A 20,870-nucleotide genomic window follows, 5' to 3' on the forward strand; every position below is an offset into this window, starting at 1 on the left:
ACAAACACACATGTAAAACGCACTATAAACTCTCACTTCGCATGAAATCGCCCATTTATTGTGCTATTAATTTCATGAAGAGTGGTTTACAGCGCAGATTCAGTATAATTACTGAGTATTAAATATGAGAGGGTTGCACACATGCTGGTTTATGACTAGAACACCAGATACAGTGGCGTACTTTGAAGAGACATACTTTAGCTCTGTTTAATAAAACACAAAGCATTTAATTGTTTATCTAGTGAAACTGGGATTTGAAACTCTTTATCTTTAGTTTAAATAATCACAGCTAACAGGAAAGTTTTCTCAACATTATGAACAAATGTTCTTCCAGTAACATTAATAGAACATTCATTCAACATTCTCAAACTGTTTTTTTTTACTGAAAATGTTTCAGTTGGATGTTTGTCTAATGTTTTTTTAAATGTTACTGCTTGTTTTTAGAATGTTCAGAGAATATTCAAAAGTAACAATTCCATAATGTGTGAAGAATGATACAATGGAACATTCCCTCAATGTTTGCATAACCAAAACATTTTTTTTAAACACTGTTTTCAAAAAAAATTACATTTAGAAATGATATTCATAACTTAATGGGAACATTAACAAAACATTTTTAGAATATATTTTTGTTAGCTGCAGGGAATAAGTGTTTTTATGGATGTTAAGTCTTAAATAATAGATTTTTTTCAACAGAACATTTATTTATTTAAAACTTTTAATATAGAAGGAACATAAACATTTACCTAAAAATATTTGTCAAAATTTCATATACACTAATATACCAGTAATAAATTTTTTCAGGCGCTTTTATCCAAACTGACTTGAGAATAACTGAAAATTAAACTCATGAAGCATGTAATTATGACCTTTGACCAGCAGGAGTTTCTTATATCTAAACGACTGCCCTTGATGTGTGTTTCTACTGATGTCGAACCGATCAAAAGTACCTTTAAAACGACACACGCCTTATTTCAGTTCTGAGATCTGATGATTTCAGTGTTTGTGCTAAAAGCTCTTTCCACACTGCGGTCTTTAAACGACCGTAAACCCGCATCTCCAATCTCGCAGCGCAGACATGGCGCATAAAAACTCACCCAGAGAGTAAATCATAAGAGCTATCAATAAATAATTACGTTTAAATGTCTCTTAATGACCAAACTTTGCTGAGGCTGCTGTATAGTTTATGGGATCTGGTGAGGTCGTAAAGAGCTAATGACACGCCGGCTAAAGATAAAAGCTCAATAACAGCAGAAAATATCACTACTGGGCCTCCATTAGACGGGAAACACACACTTCAGTCCCAGTGAAGCCAAACTGGGAGAGGAAGAAACCAGAGCGCATCAGTGAACCCAAAACACACAGAAATATGATCATTAAAGGAGGACTTCATGAAAGAGACTTCAAGCGTATTAGAGGAATATTAATGCATCTCAGGTTCAAGTCAGCGATTGCTTTACATTTAAAGGTCATGAAGCTCAAATACTGTAATGTTCAGAGAGTGTGTGAGAGATCTGTGTTGGTGACACTGTTGGACACACATAAACGAGAGCTAATCGAGGCCGTTACGACCCTATAAAAGCCTCAGTACCTCGCACGAGCTGCACTTTTATTAGCAGAAACCCCAGATGAGTGTGTGTGAATCCTCCAGGTGTGTGTTTCCCGCTGAAACATGAACGATTAATTATTAATGACAGCTTCAGTTTAACGACTGTCAAATCAGACTCTCTTGAGTCTCTAGGAGAGGTTAGACAGAAACACGAGACGCCTGTGATCCTACAAACAGAGTCTGAAATACAACAGCATACATGCAAATCATTATTTATTTAACTTTACAGTCCAGGTGAAGGTGTGTGTGTTTGACTCCGAGACTCCTGGATGGAGATCCGGTTGATGAACCCACAGCTGGATGGAGAAGCTGTGATGAAGTGTGACCAAACACACAGAGCGCTATTACGGATTAAACAATCTTAAAAAAAAAAAAAAAAAAAAAGGGTATAAAAGGAAAAAAGGAAAAGCTTTTCTTGGTGTGAAAGAGATGCAAGAGGAAATATTACAGACACTCATACACACACACACACTCCCCACTGCTCAGATACTTGTGGAGTCTGTGCTGTCGTCCTGCCAACAGACCCCAAACAGTGCATGCAAACACACACACACACACACACACACACTTAAATCTTCAAATTTTAGAAATGAAAAAAGTTCCGATCCTCAAACTTCACAGAAAATACAGCATCAGTTTCTGCTGGGAACACACGCTATACAGTAGAAGACCTTCAGTCAGTCTGAGTCATTTATTTAGTTTATTCATTTATTAGTTAAAGCCACATCAGCAGAAAAGGTTATTTTTCATGGCAAACTAAGAGTAAAATTACACACACTTTTACAGCTACAATTTTCCCAGAAGAAATCATTTTAGAAATGTCCATTAATGACGTTTCTGGATAAATCTGTTGCCTAAAATCATGTAAAGCAGGACAGTCCAATACAATCTGTGTTATCATCCAAACTGAACCATCATGTGATTCTGACTTCAGTGAGTGTTATTGTGTTCTGGTGAATGTTTAAACTGATCAGAACTAAAACTCTTCAGTTCTGATCAATGTAAATGGATTCCTATGGTGTCTATACACACAGCTGTGTGTGTGTGTGTGTGTGTGTGTGTGTGTGTGTGTAGTGTGTAATTCAGCAGCTCTTCTGTCTGAGGAATAATCTGATTTCATCTGAAGAGAAACACTGACATCTGCTGCTGAGACTCACACACTACACATGCTCAAGCATCATCCAGAGGTAATCATTGGATCATAGTTTAAGGGCTTTTTAGTTCACAAAAACGCCACACATGTGTTTGGGCAACTGTTTCAGTGACTATATTTTGATGGACTAAAATGTTGACAGTCCTGTATCTGGTTTACAGATCAGATATCAGATGATTTCTCCAGTCATACACACACCTCAGACTAATGCAGCGGGTCATTTAAGATTTTATTTTTATTTTAAGTTTCATTTGGTTTGCATCAGTACACATACAGCAATGAAGAGAAGAATGACACCTCAGGTTAAAATGAAAGAGCATATATTATACATATTCAGAATGTATCTGTTACTATAAAGGCTCTACAAATATAAGAACTGAGCTGTGGAAAAAATGAGACATAAGAAAAACATTTATGTGATGAATTTAATGGTTCGGGCCAGAATAGATAACACAGTAAAACTGTTCAAAATTACTTGCAATTAAACTAAGGTTAGACTAAAGTCCCTCCATCATTATGTGATCATTTCTACAGGGTTCGTACACTTTTTCCAAGGTCAAATTCAAGCACTTTTCAAGCACTTTCCAGGTCCATTTTAAAGCTTTTTCCAGCACCTTACACTACTGTAAATTACATAATACATAGTTCAAATTATTATTTAGTGTTTTTATCACATCAAAAGAGATAAACAGCCAAATGTTTCATAATAGCAGAGGGCTGCACGATATTGAAGAAAAATGAGATATGCGATAACTCATTAAATAATGCGATATTCAATATGCGATACGTTAATGCTTAAAGTGTGTCAAATTAACTTAAATTATCTTTAAAATATCTTTAAAATGATATAACCTACACATACGTGTTTCACATTCTTTTTGTGATAAGAAAATATCCCTACAACTTCTGACAGTGAACATCAGTGTTTTACTGTAGCATAAGAAGTGTTATTTTAACATCACTGGGGTTTAGGGGTTCAGGTTATCCTACATTAGGTTTATTTAACAACAGAAACTGATTAATCAAATGTAAAAATAAACACTGCTTAGTTTTCACTGCATGAATTAAATATACTGATTCTTATTAAAGCTACAAAAGTTAGCCTATTCAGCCAAAAGCAGTGAGTGATTTTCTTTGTCTTTTGTTCATGACCCCAGTTATTGCAAGCCGTTGCAATATGCAATTATGCATATTGTAATATACACATTTGCAATATTTCGATATATTGTGCAGCCCTAATATTTAAGCCAATCACAAGTTTTATTCTTCAAAATGTATCAGTATATAGCCTAAAGCATATGAATAATATACTTTTCATTATAATAAATGTCCAAATATTGCTTACCAGATAATGTGATTTATAGGCTGTAAAACTGAATTAATTTCAAATATGAAGACTTAGGATTTGAACAGAAATATTTGACAGGCCTTCCCGTTTTGGGACACATTCTTGATATAGACAAGGTTTGAACAATATCTGAGTGCACAGACACCTGTCTGATAAATGTATTTCATTGCCAAGATGTCTTAGGCCAAGACATAACGTTAGCTAATACATTTACTGGAAAAGAGCAGTGTAAATATTGCACAGGGCCATCCTAAACCTTACAGTAACAGTATAGGCTTACTACTTATGACACTGACTGATTTCAGTTCAGCAATCAACGAATGTTGTTATGCACTGGGCTAACGTTTGCAGGTTAATTTGCACGTTACAGTTCTGTAATTTTGGCAATGTTCACTGCATATTCCACAAATTAACATAACGGACATGCAATACTTACATTACATTAACACACCAAGTACTCTCAGTCACTAATGGCCCTTTCAGATAGGACGCGGACCGTGCTGCGCTATGAAATGTCGCGCGCACGTCGCCGTGGTCAAAGTTTAAAATAGTTCAACTGTTGCCGCTGCGTGGCCAATAAAAACGGTGCATCCAAACAACCGCGGAAATCAAAATGAAAACTCCGCCTACTTTTGCTCTGGTCAGCGTAACGCAAATCAGTCTGTATCTGATTCTGAAGGGCTACATTTTTTTTTCTCCATTTAATAAAGAACTATTTAGTCAGAAAGATATTTCTTGTGAAAGAAATAAGGTTACAAATTCAAGCATTTTCAAGCATTGTATCCAAAATTCAAGCACTTTTCAAACCTTGAAAACACAACATCAAAATTCAAGCACTTTCAAGGATTTCAAGCACCCGTACGAACCCTGTTTCTAGAATTTCGAACAGGCAATTCTGGCAAACATCATCCAAGTGTAATAACAGACCAGACCAGTTATATTTCTGAAGTCTAAGATCAATGTCACATAAGCATTCTCAACAGTTATCTCAAAAGTCAAAGCACATTTGTGTACATATTTGAAGCAAGAGTACAAAACTAAAACTAACTTTACAGTGCAATATCTGTTTGACATACATGTGTGGATTATATTGTAAATACGAAATTGTGAATTTGAGCATTTATATTCTGAAAAGTTGAATTGTGATTAACTAAACTCAGTTTTGCTTCAGAACATGTAGAAATCTAGTCTGATGTTCTGAAATTAATCATTTTGATATTTTAGTAAGTTTTAGTGTTATGTCTTAACCCCCTGAGGTCTACGGTATCGCCGGCGATACCAGCTCGCTTTTTTTTTATCAGTGTAAAAGAAACTCATAAATACTCTGTTGACTTTGATTTTTCATAGGAGTTTCGTACATCAATCGATTCTGTTAAATGTGTATTATTTTTGTGTATACTCATAATAAAAACAAAGTGTTGAGCTTTTCGCCAAATAAAGAAAAATAAACACGAAGCGAGTTCTGCCTTCTCTCTGTCAGTGTAGTCCATTCTGAAACGCGTCCGAAAATGAACTGTAACTCACCGAATACTTCTCACACAGACACGTGAGATATGTCTTTATGAAGCTTGAAATCTCTTCTTTTAAATGAAGTAATTTATATAAAAAACAAATGTTTTCAACTCATGTAATCCATTTGAAAGCAAGGAGAGGTACCGTTTTTCCTTCTGCCTCATTATCTCTATAATGAGTTGAGGCCGCCCCGCCCCCGGCGCTATTCAAATGGTAAATAGTTTAGGTGATCTAGTATGCATCGCATACGCCCCCCGATCAATGCCATAAAAACACAGTTTCTTCATCAGACTTACTGATAGTTCATCGCGTTTTGAGTATGGCACGCTTCTCCAGTAAAGACGCCCTTCAGATGATTCTGGACAGCGAGGAAGTTGTTTCCTCAGAGGAAGATTGTAACTCAGACTACAAACGGCAGCATTTTGAAGAGCGAATTCCGCCGAGGACACAATTTCGGAGTAAGTTTTAATTAAAAGTCTTTTGTCTTTTATTTTTCGTGTTCGCATTTATGAGGAAAAAACAATATTACGTGACAGTTCTCCATTATGGACGCGAGCGCTCTGAAAGCGCACTAAAAGACTTTCAAACTTTCACAGAGACCTCAAAACAGAAACTACAAATCCTTTCTTTAAAACGAATTTCGTTTTGTATCAATTGTATCTTAATTTTAATAATTTTTTCATTAACAAATTTCCTGGATTTAAAGTAAATATAGGCTAGCAATCACAACATAAGGTGCTTGAACTGGAGATCATCATTAACCAGACCGTAGCCTACTCGCCTCACATGTCTAAAAAATGTGAAATATATTTACAGAAAGCTGGTTCTAAACAAAACCATCCAAAACAAAAAACTATGTAGCCTAATAAATGTGCATTTCTCCGGTGCGTTCACTAGCCTACTGCGAAGATCGCGAGTCAATAGCCTATCGTCAACTTCATCTTTGCCAGAAGTTAAATTTAAATTGCGTGTGTGAATGAATGATGATGTTTTAGCAAACTGTATTGCTATACTGAGATGAGTAAAAATCGACTGAAATATGTTGAAATAAAATGTAGGCTATTTGTATAAGCAACGTATTAAACTGCAAATTAACAATATGCCCTAATATTTCATGAAAACAACGTTACAGTGAGGCGAAATATGAAAGACAACATCTTGTTGACTAGATTTGGGTACAGTTTTTACTGTAGAATATACTGCCACATCAAATAAGCTTTTGTTTAGCAATTTCTATATCTATTTTTGTCAAAAATAAAGTCATCAACTAAGATGTTAGCTGTTCCAATGTTGACTATATTCAAACTAATGAATACATAGATAAAATGTAGGCCTATAATCATTTTTTTTTTACAAAGAAAGAATACACTTGAAATATTGTTGAAATTGTAATTATTGTTGTAATTGTAACCTTTTTAATAAAATAGCAAAACATATTTACAAGATAGATGTAAGCAAAATCTTAAATGGTCAATATAAGTCTTCTAAATATATCTTTTGTCCTTGCATTGTGGCTCAGTCAGTTTCACACCTGAGTGAATGGCTCATCATTATGCAGAGTGGGTGGGACATTGTATTCTAAGGTGTAAACCACTCCTCGTTCACGCCCCCCTCGCATATTGGCTTTCCAAGCAAAACCTGTTTTACATCAATTTAAATCAATGTATGGTTTTATGTGAACGATAAAGCAAGACTATTTTCACATAATTTTGAAGAAAAAACTCTAGGCGAGGACATCCATTAGTCAAAAGTCTTATTGACACATATTTACTATGTGTTTTGTGGCCTTATTTCAGAAATTTTAGTTTTTAGTTTTTTCAATAACCATGCATAAACATTATTCTCTCAAAAATGAAAACATGTACATACATGTGGCTCACATATTATGGTAGCCCTGTTTGTGCTATATAGAGTGAATTTACACCTTTGCCATTAATATGTTTATATGCAACTGAAAAAAGCACAAATGTCAGGGCATGTCAGAACATCTCAAGGGCCCCAAAAACAGCCCAGACCCCAGAGGGTTAACATATTCATGGGTATGCTATATACTGTATAATTTAGGAGTTTTATGAATTGTGGATGAGAGCTGTAAATATGAAACATCTTATCGGATGAGCACAGAATAGTAAAATCAAGCTGAGAGAGGGATACAAAACAAATAAGCATTGCTGGTAAAATGAGCAAGATAAATCCCAATTGTTTCATATTTATATTTTACATGTTGTGTCTGTTAATACGGTGAACATTTATCTCAAACATTTAAAAGGTAATTTATCATGTAAAACCCAAATCAAGCATTAGACTATCACACACAGAGACTGAGAGATGTATAGTACGTTCTTTCTGGTGAGATCTGAGATCTGGGTGTTGTCACTTGTTTTTCATGAAAAATAAATCTGTTCTTGACGTCCCTTTAAAAACCACACAGCAGCAGAGTAATGCCACTCACCCCAGTTTACACTGAGGATCCTCCAGTATATGTGGAAGCTGCTTCACTCCTGAGTCTCTAAAGTAATTCTCACTCAGGTCCAGCTCTCTCAGATTTGATCTCAGAGTTGAACTCAGATCAGCACAACCTCCGTCACTGATATTACAAGATCTCAACCTGTTAGTGTCTGAGAAACAGATTAACCCTTTCAGTCAGAATACAGTGAGAATCAGATCATCAGACAATCACACACAGACATAAAGATGTACAGTCAATACATTAACGAGTCTTTATAAACTATCAGACTATCCATTTGCTATTAAATAGATACATATTACACGTTCATTCCTGTTTATATTTATTATACTTTATTACTGTATTATACTTTATTACAACATTTACTTAAACGTATGTATATGGACACTTATGTAAAACAATCAACAAGCACATTTATTATGTGTGTTCAGTGGGAATCACACCCATGATCTTAAGTGTTTAGCACTCTTCATTTGAATAATCTAATACTGGTGTAGGTCCATGCAGCATTTCTTAAGACATTATTGTCATAATGTAATAAAATATAATATAATGCCTTTAGCTCATTTCAGTTGCATTCTTTATCTTTTACATGAACATAAATACAAATACGTGCAAAAACACATGATTTTTACAATCACGCTTAATTATTATTATTTTTTAACGAAATAAGCTTTGGTAGTGCAGCTTTAAAGCACAATTTAGGTATGATTTGACTATTGCCGGGTTAATTATTGGTCATCTACACCTTATAGAACACTTTATCATGAATACACTGTAAAAAGCTGGTAAAGGGGGACTGATCTCAGAACAGCACAGCTACAGAAAATCAGACACAATCACAAAGAAAGAAAAGAGTCGTTGTGGTGAAGAATGTGTTTCAACATGCATGGATTTACAATGCCAGAATTAGAAACGTACCCCAATTTCTCCAGTTTACACCGAGGATCTTCCAGTAGAGCTGAAAGCTGCTTTATTCCTAAATCTGTAATGACATTCCCACTCAGATCCAGCTCTCTCAGATGAGACGGGTTTGATCTCAGAGCTGAACTCAGATCAGCACAACCTCGGTTACTGATATAACAAGATTTTATCCTGTGAGTGTGAAGAAAACACATTAAATACTGATGTCTAGAAAAATGTATGCGAAAAACTACTATAACTAAAGATTAAAGTACTTCCAGTCTTAAATGAAACAAATATATGAAATAAAGCCAGTGACACTCACTCCAGTTTCTCCAGTTTACACTGAGGATGTTTCAGTAGATCTGAAAGCTGCTTCATTCCTGAATCTGTAATTTTATTCTCACTCAGGCCCAACTCTCTTAGAGATAGGTTTGATCTCAGAGCTGAACTCAGATCAGCACAACCTTCATCACTGATATTACAAGATCTCAACCTGTGAAACAAGGTCCAAGACACAGGCAAACAGGGAAATCCAGGGAGACAAGCAGAAGATCAAAAGACAAGCAGAAGATCAAAACCAACACACAGGGAACCAGGATAACGCTCGGAATTGCAGTGACATTAAACAAGACTTCGCAATTAATGACTGAGTGAACAGGGTTTAAACAGGCAAACATAAATGAGGTGGCAGTAATCAGAACATGAGTCCAGGCAGTGGGTTATGGGAAGTGTAGTTCATGATGGGAAAGCACTAAAGGAGATGGAAGGAGTGCCCTCTGGTGGTTATCCTGGGTGTAACACTTCCAGACTTTACTAAAACAAATATATTTCAAATAAAGCCAACACCACTCACCCCAGTTTCTCCAGTTTACACTGTTGATCTGCCAGTAGATCTGAAAGCTGCTTCACTCCTGCATTTCCAAAGTTATTCCCACTCAGGTCCAGCTCTCTCAGAGACGGATTTGATCTCAGAGCTGAACTCAGATCAGCACAACCTCCATCCCAGATCCAACAAGATCGCAACCTGTGTTTGTGAAGAAAACACATTAAATACTGATGTCTAGAAAAGTTTAGGGAAAGTTAGTTAACATTAGTTAACATTAGTTAACATGAACTACTAATGAACTGCACTTCTACAGCATTAATTAATCTTTGTTAATGTTAATTTCAACATTTACTAATACATTATATTATAATCAAAAGTTGTATTTGTTAACATTAGTTAATGCACTGTGAACTAACATGAACAAACAATGAACGGCTGTATTTAACGTTCACAAAGATTAACAAATTCAGTAACAAATGTATTGCTCATTGTTAGTTCATGTTAGTTAATACCTTAACTAATGTTAACAAATGAAACCTTATTGTAAAGTGTTACCGGGAAAAACCTTTAACTTAACTATAACAAAAAACTATTGCACTTCCAGTCTTTACTAAAACAAATAAAGGCAATATCACTCACTCTAGTTTCTCCAGTTTACACTGAGGATCTGCCAGTAGAGATGAAATCACCTTCACTCCTGAATCTCCAAAGTTATTCTCACTCAGGTCCAGCTCTCTCAGACACGGGTTTGATCTCAGAGCTGAACTCAGAACAGTACAACCTCCATCACTGAAATAATCTCTTTCACTGATACGACAAGATCTCAACCTGTGTGTGTGAGAGAAGCATGTGTTTATGTCCTGTGAGAAAAAAGATTCAAGTAATTATTAAAATCTAATCTACAATAATGAGAATCAGACAAGTTGGTTTAAGTTCACCTGAAACAAACTGTTTCTCAGATTCATCATTAAAACTCTTTTGTCTCTGTTGACATGTTGCTTTGACATAATGAACTAAGTGAACAAATCTGTCTATACTTCATGAAATTAGGGGTCAGCAAGTTTTTTGTCATTAAGTGCCATTTTAGTTTTTTCTAGTTAATCGCTGGACACAATCATTATTCCTGCCTTATATCACATATACACATTTATAATTATATAAATATATTGTATACAACTATTTTTAAAGGTTCAAGTGTAATAGAAAAATCAACTAAATCTCAAACTTGCTTATTTGATTAGTAACACAAGACTGACTATTATTTCTGAAGCAATATTTGATTAAATATTTAAAGTTAAGTTTATTTTAAAAACAGTGTTGCAGTATGGCCGTACTGAACCCCACCACATGCATTATTGCTGTAGTTTGTGCATCTCCTGATTTGTGTGTGGAATGTAAAGGACTTTGTATTCCTAGTTAAAAATCTCCAACATTGATATCAGTAATTTATTTTGCTTTGAAAGCTCCAGCAGATCACACTGTCCTTCACTCAATCCCGCAGAGTGACTGAAGCGAATCAGACTTGTGTGATTCACACTTAAAGTACAGCTCTGCAACCTTGATCTGGGTCAGTTTCAGCGGCTCATGATGTGCAGCGCTCGTGCAAAAGGTTAGTCAGTGTTTCCCAATCCTGAAGCCCCAACACTGCACACTGTCCATGCTTCTCTAATCTGACACCCATCTGAGGCCTTTGAGTCTTTACTAATGAGTTGATCAGGTGTGTTTGATTTATGAGACATCAAAACTGTGCTGAGGGAACTCCAGGACCAGGATTGGGAAACACTCCCGGAACTGCTCGCTTCTGCTGACTAACAGGTTAATTCACACACTATAATGATGATGACGATACTTTTTATTTATATTGCGCTTTTCTCAAACCCAGAGCGCTAAATAGTATTTATAGCTCACAAGTTAAGTTAGAATGTGTGTCTATGAGAAAAGATTAACTCTAAATGTATATCTAAATGAATACAGTTCTCTCGCTATTACTCATATGTCAGTGATTAACCCTCTGTGTGCTGATATTGGCATGTGTGCCACAGGTTGCCGACCCCGAGCTCTAAATAAAAATGTTTTTTGATTCCATCTAGACCAGACAGGCTCTTAATTACTCAACTCACACCAGTTTCTGTAGTTTACACTGAGGATGTTCCAGTAGAGGTGAAATCTTCTTCAGTTTTGATTCTGTAATGTTATTCCCACTCAGGTCCAGCTCTCTCAGAGACGGGTTTGATCTCAGAGCTAAACTCAGAACAGCATAATCTTCATCACTGATATCACAAGATCTCAACCTGTGTGTGTAAAGAAAGGGGGGGAAATGTTTCTCCATCTTCATGTGTATCTGACAAAAAAGAGACTTTCAAAGAAAATAACCTACTTGTTGATCATAACTAACAGGTTCACTTGGTCTTCATTCAAACAAATATATAAAATAAAGCCAGTGACACTCACCCCAATTTCTCCAGTTTAAACTGAGGATCTGCCAGTAGAGCTGAAAGAATCTTCACTCCCAATTCATTCATCTTATTCTCACTCAGGTCTAGCTCTCTCAGATGAGTCGGGTTTAATCTCAGAGCTGAACTCAGAACAGCACAACCTCTGTCACTGATATCACAAGATCTCAACCTGTTTTCAGTGATTAAATAACAGTTTTTTTATTATTTAAACTAAAATTATAAATTAAACTGAAAAAAATAAATAAAATACAATGTTTCATTACATACTTAAAGGACTTATTCAACAAAAAATAAAGGAAACATGAGCAGTGAGGTGTCAAAGTAGTGCCTGTGTGGAAATATCAATGAACTGCTCGTGTCTCTACTTGTGTCCTTAAACCAAATCAGCAGTTCAATCATAAACAGCTGTTAAATAATACAAACAATGAGTAAATAAAACCATAACTTGTGTTTATTACTGATTTGTGTCTAACTTTTACTTGCAAACGAAAACCGCCTGGTGACGTCTGTCATGTACGTTTTAAAAAAAATCTAACAATTGTGCTGCATTTACTGCATAAATTAAATTGTTTACACATTCATGATATTTTATTTAGCTTTCAAATGCAATAGGTTGGTTTCACGTGACGTGACGTTGCTGCTTCGCGAGAGCGCGAAATTCAGATGGAGGGCAGGAAGTAAAATAGCTGAGGATCTTCCGTCTGAAAAAATGCCCATGTTTTGTGTAGTTTACAGCTGCTCCAATCGTTCTAACCGAGAAAAGTAAAAGGGGTTTTATAGAGTACAAAATATTGTCATTCATAAAGATGAGAAATATAAAAAGCTCACAGAACAACGCCGTAAAAAGTGGATTTTAAATCTATGTCTGCGGTTGGGAGGCGCAGAGTCTGCTAATGCCCATGTCTGCAGCGACCACTTCGTCGGAGGTATTTTAGCTAGATAACTTGGTTTTTGTGTCTTTGTTTATATAACATTAAACGCAGCGCCTGAAAATAGGTCTAATAGGTTAGACAAACTTTAGTCCCAGTCACGTTGGAAGTTACGGAGCTGGGGACTATTTTCAGGCGCTGCGTCATATCATTACGCCTGCTGGACTCATGGTACGACAGCAAAGTTTCTTGATTATTACGCAGGAATGAGAGTATAGTTCCTAGCCATATGAGCCTAGAAAATTTTACATTTTACATTTTCCGTCGGTCTTAGTACACGATGTAACTACAGAAGAGTCAAGTTTCAAATAGGAAAAAAATCTAAACTCTTTGGTCATTTTTTTGAGAGAGATGCTAATGGTCTTGTCCAGTTCAATGATCGATGCTAAGCTATGCTAAAAGTGGTACCGCCAGACCCGGAGATCGGCTGAATGGATTAGAAAACGGTTAACTCTGGGGGAGTTGTAAAATGAGCCTATTTCCAAAAAAAGTGGAGTATCCCTTTAAGTTACCGGTAGTCTAATATGGACTTCATTGGGACTGTAGGCTGCCCTAGCGCTTTAGATGACGTTGAGTCCGTAGACTGGGCTCTGACGGTCAACCTTGGTTACCAAAAAACTAAGCCTAAATCAGAGGCATCTCTTCGACAAAAAAAGTTGTACGCTTCCAGACATTTATAGCCCTTCATTTGCTGTCTGGTGTAGTATGATGTCTGAAGGACCAGATAGTTGGTGATGTCAACAGCCTCGACTGTCGGCAAATCTTTAAGTTCTACCGAAAACTTACTCATCTTCATGAGGAACGGGTCACGTCCAACATATCTGTTAATTAACTCCTTTTATCTATGTCTTGAAACTGGATCTAAATGTCAAACGCAGCTTCAGCTGTTTCTGCTGCAGATCACCATGATCCAGAGCTAATTAAAAATTGGCATCGATTTCAGCATCATCTCATTAGGATTGTGCAATCGTGGATTTAGAGAGAGGAATTCGTTCCCCACATGGATTTCACCTCAGGTTTATTTTTCATTTTATATTAAGTGTACAGTTGTACAGTTTCATTGATTGCATCTTGAATAAATATTTACATGTTCTGTATCACTCTGTGTTGTGTGTGTCTTTAAATCCTTTAAATGGCTAAAAAGCCTTTAAATCTCCTTTGTAAAAGCTTTATAAGGCGTAACTAGTCCTCACTTTAGATGAGCTCACAAAAATAGTTCACTGACAACTACTAAATGTTTTAGAACTACCTGAAGTAATCATGAAATACAGTAGAAATACATGTTAATAAAGCATTTATTCACACACTTAGTAACTATTACTACGTCTAAATAATAAGATGTATAAATGTACATTTAAATTGTTTATTAATCATTTACTTACACTTTCTAAATGATCTTATGAACCACTAACAACTCCTAAATAACTGGATTGTAAATTATGTTATAGTTAATTTAGAAATTATAAATTGTTCATTAAAAAAGTATGAAAATACAATTATTAAACACATTATAGATATGCTTATAAATCAAGAAAAAAGCATTTATAGCTGTATTTATAAACTGCTTAATGTCTATTAATGGTTTATAAATTATAAATTAACTATTTACTAATGCTTAACTAATGATTTATAGCATGCAGTTATTATAAAGTGTTACCCAAAATTATTTTGATAACTTTTTGCCGTGATGGTCTCTAGATGATGCATGTCAAGGTTCGAGCAAATCAAACAAACGGCCTAAGAGGAGTTCTAAAAAGTAGATTTTTTAAAATAATCTCAAATATTAATAACAGATGATTTGATTCTTGAAACAAAGTCATTCAGAATGAGGAGATTTACCATATGATATGAATATTGTGTGTGTGTGTGTGTGAGTGTGAGAGATATAGAGTTTAAAATGTAAAATCTTTCAAACTTTGCATAGACCTCTAGAACCATGAGTCAAACAGGCCCACCAAGTTTCATTCTGATTGGCCTCCATTACCCTGGTCTAATAGGTGCTCAAACTTTAATAAATCATCATGGCAACTTGAACAAAGACACTACATGACAATTTTCAAGTCAATCGGACTAACGGTTGCATAATTATAGCGGTTTTATGATTTTGTATTACAGCGCCACCAAGTGGTGAATCAACGCAATTTAGTTTTTTTGCATGACCACAGAACGAGCTCTTACATAAGTGTAACACGTTTGGTGAATATATCTCATTGTGTTCAAGAGTTCTAGACATTTTAGTGAAAGTTTGAACATCCCGTCGCAAGCGTGAATCACCGATCGAAATTCTTTTAACAACTTTTTTTCCATGAAGGTCTCTAGATGGTGCATGCTGAGTTTTGAGTGAATCAGACAAACGGCCTATGAGGAGCTCGAAAAAGTATATTTTTCAGAAAATCCAAGATGGCAGAAAAAATTGCACACCGGAAATGAAATCAGATAAATTAATTTTTCATATATCCTGACCACTAGGTGGCACTGTGCCAAAATTGACCAGGTAGCCTCAGTTCATGGTTGTCCTAACACACACCAAGTTTGGTCAAAATACACTAAAAAGTCACTGAGATATACCTTCACGTTTATTTTGGCATGCTCTTCATCAAATTCTTTTGAGTTATCCAAGAACGATTCGACAAATGAACTTGAATTTCATTATATCTGCTGCCAAATTGCATAACTTTGCTGCAAGCGGTTCGATGGGCTTCCATAGACTCCCAGAGCGGAAGAAGAAGAAACGGAAGAATAATAAGAACGCCAACGGATACAATTAGTACATACACTGTCAGAAATAGGGGTACAGTAGGAGTCCATTTCTGTCCCCCAAGGTACAATCTACACTAACGTACCCCATAGGGCTTATTATTGGACCTCAAGGTACATATACTGTATGTTCCAAGCATTAAGTACCCTATGCCAAGGGTACAAAACCCTTTAGGGTACAGCCCCAGTGACAAGCTCAGTACTAGGACCGCTGCTGTTCACTCTGTACATGCTACCATTAGGAGATATCATTAGGAAACATGGAATTAGCTTTCACTGTTATGCTGACGATACTCAGCTCTATATTTCTTCAAAACCTAACGAAACTTACCAAATCACTAAATTAACAGAATGCATAGCTGATATAAAAAATTGGATGACTCGTAATTTCCTACTTCTAAATTCTGAAAAAACAGAGATTCTAATTATTGGACAAAAAACTTCCTCACGTAATAACCTAGAATACAGTCTAACACTTGATGGCTGCTCTGTTAAGTCTTCGTCGTCGGTTAGGAACCTGGGTGTGCTCTTTGATACCAATCTTTCATTTGAAAGTCACGTGTCTAGTATCTGTAAAACCGCATTTTTCCATCTTAAAAATATATCTAAATTACGTCATATGCTCTCATTGACAAATGCGGAACAATTAGTTCATGCGTTCATGACCTCAAGGCTAGATTATTGTAATGCTCTACTGGGTGGTTGCCCTGCACGCTTAATAAACAAACTACAGCTAGTTCAAAACGCAGCAGCTCGAGTTCTTACCAGAACCAGGAAGTATGACCATATTAGCCCAGTTCTGTCAAAACTGCACTGGCTCCCTATTAAACATCGCATCAATTTTAAAATATTGCTGATTACTTACAAAGCACTAAATGGTTTAGCTCCGCAGTGCTTGAGCGAGCTCTTAACGCATTATAGTCCTTCACGTCTATTGCGATCTCAAAATTCCGGCCAGTTGATAATACCTAGAATATCTAAATCGACTGCTGGCGGTAGATCCTTTTCCTATTTAGCACCAAAACTTTGGAACAATCTTCCTAACATTGTCCAGGAAGCAGACACATTCTGTCAGATTAAAGACACATCTCTTTGACCTAGCATTCACATAATACATTATAGACTTCTATAATTCAATGTTAGGCTGCATAGATTAGGTCAGCTGGAACCGGGAACACTTCCCATAAATCCTGATGTACTCGTTACATCATGAGAAGAATGGCATCTATGCTAATTTTAGTGTCTTTGTTTATCCCGAGGTCTTCCCGCAGCCTGCCGGATCCAGGCCGTATCCAGATTTGATGAGGGACCTTCGCCTGGACCCGATGTCAACGCAGTGCTGAAGTGCCAACTAATCTCTCCCTATGGAGAATCCCTTTACCACTCTACAGATAAAGCGTCGTCGGGAAAACTCAATTTGCGTATCTACCCTGAATTGATAAAATAAAATAAAATTCTGAATCAAAACTATAAGGAAACACCAGTAATTTGTTTAGGCTTGGTTTGTAGGGAATTACAAACCTGCGCACATATATTCAAACGCACATAAAACGCACGACAAAGGACGCTGCTGATTGGTTAGAATATAAGAAATTAAGAAATGCCTGTACAACCAAAACAAGGAATGCAAAATCAAATTATTATAAGCATTCTTTATCTGAAGACTTTAAAAACCCTAAGCAATTCTGGAAGAAACTTAATACCTTAATTAACATAAACAACAAAAGTCTTCCTGCCAAACTTAGAGTGAACAATAACGTTATCACTGATCCTATCTCAATGGCCAATGCCCTCAACGAACATTTTTCCTCCATTTGTTGTTCAGAATCATTTGAGCGCACTTGTTCTATCATAACAGATACTGTGAACAACAGCTCATTCTCGTTTTCAACAATACATCCCTCTGAAGTCCAACAGGCAATATTAGAAATAAAATCTTCTAATGGAGCTGGTCCTGATGGTTTGGACATTAAGTTTATCAAATTGTCTTCTCACGTCCTAGCATTTCCACTTTGTGACTTATTTAATTTGTCACTCTCAACATGCTCAATTCCATTAATGTGGAAATTTGCAAAAGTAATACCAATACATAAAGGTGGTGATTCAATGGATGTCAATAATTATAGACCGATTTCTATAATTAGTAATGTAGCTAAAATATTTGAAAAGCTTATTTATAAGCAACTGTCCAGATACCTTAATGACTTCTCTCTTTTGACTCCTAATCAATCTGGATTTAGACCTAATCACTCTACAACAACTGCCCTTACAGCATTTACCAATGATATTTTTTTTGCACAAGATAATAATAGGTCTACTGGTGCAATTTTTATTGATCTCACTAAGGCATTTGACATGGTCGATCATTATATTCTTCTAGACAAACTATATGCTATTGGTCTTTCCAAATCAGCTGTTCTCTGGTTCAATTCATATCTTCATTTCAGACGTCAAAGTGTGTATCTTAATGTTTCTTTTTCAAAACCTAGAATAGTGGAAACGGGTGTCCCTCAGGGTTCTTCTCTAGGGCCGCTTTTATTTTCCATTTTCATAAATGAGCTCCCTAAATTTAGCTTAGACTGTCAGATTCATCTATATGCAGATGATACAGTTATATATACATCTAAACTCGATATATCCGAGATTCAAACTTCACTTCAATCTGATTTTAATCGTATTCAAACATGGTTCTCTTCTAATCTGCTTCTCTTGAATAAAAAGAAGTCCTATAGCATGTTGTTCGCAACCAGATCCACATACCATAAACAAAATAATTCTCTTGAGGTTCAATTTCTAGATGGTACACCACTAGAGAATGTTGAGGAGTTTAAATATCTGGGCCTTTGGCTCGACTCTCAACTTACCTTCAGACCACATATTGATTCCATTATAAAAAAAAAAAAATTGTAGATTAAGACTGTTATACCGTTCTATTAATTGTTTTACAAAACAGATCAGATTAAAAATTATTACTCAACTAATATTGCCTATAATTGACTATGTGGATGTTGTTTACCAGAACACAGCCAAAACCAACCTCAAACCTTTGGATGTGTCTTATAATAGTCTCTGCAGATTTATTTTAAGGTGTCCATTTAGAACTCATCACTGTCAAATGTATCTGTCACTAAACCTTCTTTCATTAAATGCGAGACGACAGTTTCACTGGTTGCAGTTTGTACATAAATGTATTTTTTCAAACTACCCATCCTATCTGAAACAACACTTGATTCTTTATCAATCATCTTACAGCTTAAGAGACACTGACCATCTTTTCTTTTCTGTACCACATATATCCAAAGAAATTGGGAGGAGAGCTTTTAAATTTAAAGCACCATCCGACTGGAATAGTTTACCTGGGTCTCTAAGATCTATCTCCTCCTTTCATCACTTCAAGATGTCTCTCCTTAACTACTTGTATACAAGCTGCAACTGTTTTTCTCTTGCCTAATATTTTCTCATATGAGCATGTACAGTATGTGTATGTGTAAACATGTGTATGTTTATGTATGTGTTTATGTATATGTGTATGCATATGAATATGTATATGTGTGTATGTTTATATGGGACCATATATGTACAGTATGTCTATACGAAAGTCCTTAACTGTTGAATACCTAGTGGTTGGTATTGGGAGGGTATGGGTGGTTTTGGTGTGAGGGAGAGCTTTTGTACTTTGTATTTTGTATCTTGTCTTTTGTTTGTCTGTATGTATGTATACCTGTTATGTAAGTTTTTCTTTTCTTTTCTGAGGCCCCCTTGAAAACGAGATGTTACATCTCAAGGGGTTTCCTCTTAATAAATTTGAAAAACATAACTATAGAACCAATTCTTAATGTGCATGTGAACGCCATCAGCGTTTCTCACAGGATCGCGTTTAAAGTTTGTGTAGAGAGAATGGTGTCGTCTTGGCGGCCCCCTAATTTAATAACAAATGATCGTTGCGACGGAAGCGAATCAATCAAAACTAACTTTAGCTGGAAAATAACTTTTAAAAAAACGCTATAAAGCCAAAACAATCTTACCTTAAATTATACGTTTATCTCTGTAAAGCTGCTTTGAGACAATCTCCATTGTTAAAAGCGCTATATAAATGAAGATGACTTGACTTGACTTGACAAGCCATTGTACCCCTAAAGGTACAGTCATGTACTTTATTTTCTGAGAGTGTTGCAATTAGTACATACACATCTTGGTGCTTGGCCCACAATTACAATAGGGTTTCAGCATTTCATTCTTGAACCCCTAAAAATACATTGAACAGTGATATATTGTGTTATTTTGTATTAACAAATATGCACACCACTCACCCCAGTTTCTCCAGTTTACACTGAGGATGTTCCAGTAGATCTGAAAGCTGCTTCATTTCTGATTCTGTAATGTTATTCTCACTCAGGTCCAGCTCTCTCAGATGAGACGGGTTTGATCTCAGAGCTGAACTCAGAACAGCACAACCTCCATCACTGATATCACAAGATCTCAACCTGTGAGTGCGAAGAAAACACATTAAATACAGATGTCTAGAAAAGAATAAAAGACAAATGACTTGTTAACAAGAACACCAATTCCACACTGACTCATCAGGAGAGCGTCTGAGTCCAGATTTCAGCCGTGTCTTTATCTCCTGGATTAGATAACGGTCATCCAGCTCTTTCAAACTGTCGAACAGGAGACTGCTTTCGACTGCATCGTCTGAAGAGGAATTCATGATCATTGTTTTGATGTGTTGAACTGCGCTTTGACTGGATGAAGAGCTTCTTCTCTGTGTCAGGAGGCTGGACTCCAGTCTGAAACCCAGTAAGAAGCAGAAGAAGAGATCCATCTGTTTCTGTAAAGCGATGTTCATCACTTTCTGGAGTGAATCGTAGTCTGTGAAGCTCTTCTCTCCGAGCTCAAGCTTCAGACTG

The 20,870-nt window shown here is 36.1% G+C and overlaps 1 protein-coding gene across 1 annotated transcript in view; it reads right to left on the bottom strand.

The window, feature by feature from the left end:
• Nucleotides 1–1,805: 1,805 nt before the first annotated feature.
• The window catches only part of LOC309491185 (uncharacterized protein), a 202,665-nt gene continuing 183,600 nt past the window's right edge, over nucleotides 1,806–20,870 (bottom strand). Inside the window, exons 23-31 of the mRNA XM_082160607.1 lie at nucleotides 20,274–20,447; nucleotides 12,273–12,446; nucleotides 11,942–12,112; nucleotides 10,461–10,649; nucleotides 9,849–10,019; nucleotides 9,318–9,488; nucleotides 9,011–9,184; nucleotides 8,075–8,230; nucleotides 1,806–1,969 (exon numbers count right to left, since the gene is read on the bottom strand). Coding sequence (XP_082016733.1) covers nucleotides 1,954–1,969; nucleotides 8,075–8,230; nucleotides 9,011–9,184; nucleotides 9,318–9,488; nucleotides 9,849–10,019; nucleotides 10,461–10,649; nucleotides 11,942–12,112; nucleotides 12,273–12,446; nucleotides 20,274–20,447 — 1,396 coding nt within the window. The 3' untranslated portion in view covers nucleotides 1,806–1,953. The remainder of the gene's footprint in view (nucleotides 1,970–8,074; nucleotides 8,231–9,010; nucleotides 9,185–9,317; nucleotides 9,489–9,848; nucleotides 10,020–10,460; nucleotides 10,650–11,941; nucleotides 12,113–12,272; nucleotides 12,447–20,273; nucleotides 20,448–20,870) is intronic.

Source organism: Leuciscus leuciscus (genome assembly GCF_965113295.1).
Source record: "Leuciscus leuciscus genome assembly, chromosome: 25".
Classification (NCBI taxonomy): Eukaryota; Metazoa; Chordata; class Actinopteri; order Cypriniformes; family Leuciscidae; genus Leuciscus; species Leuciscus leuciscus.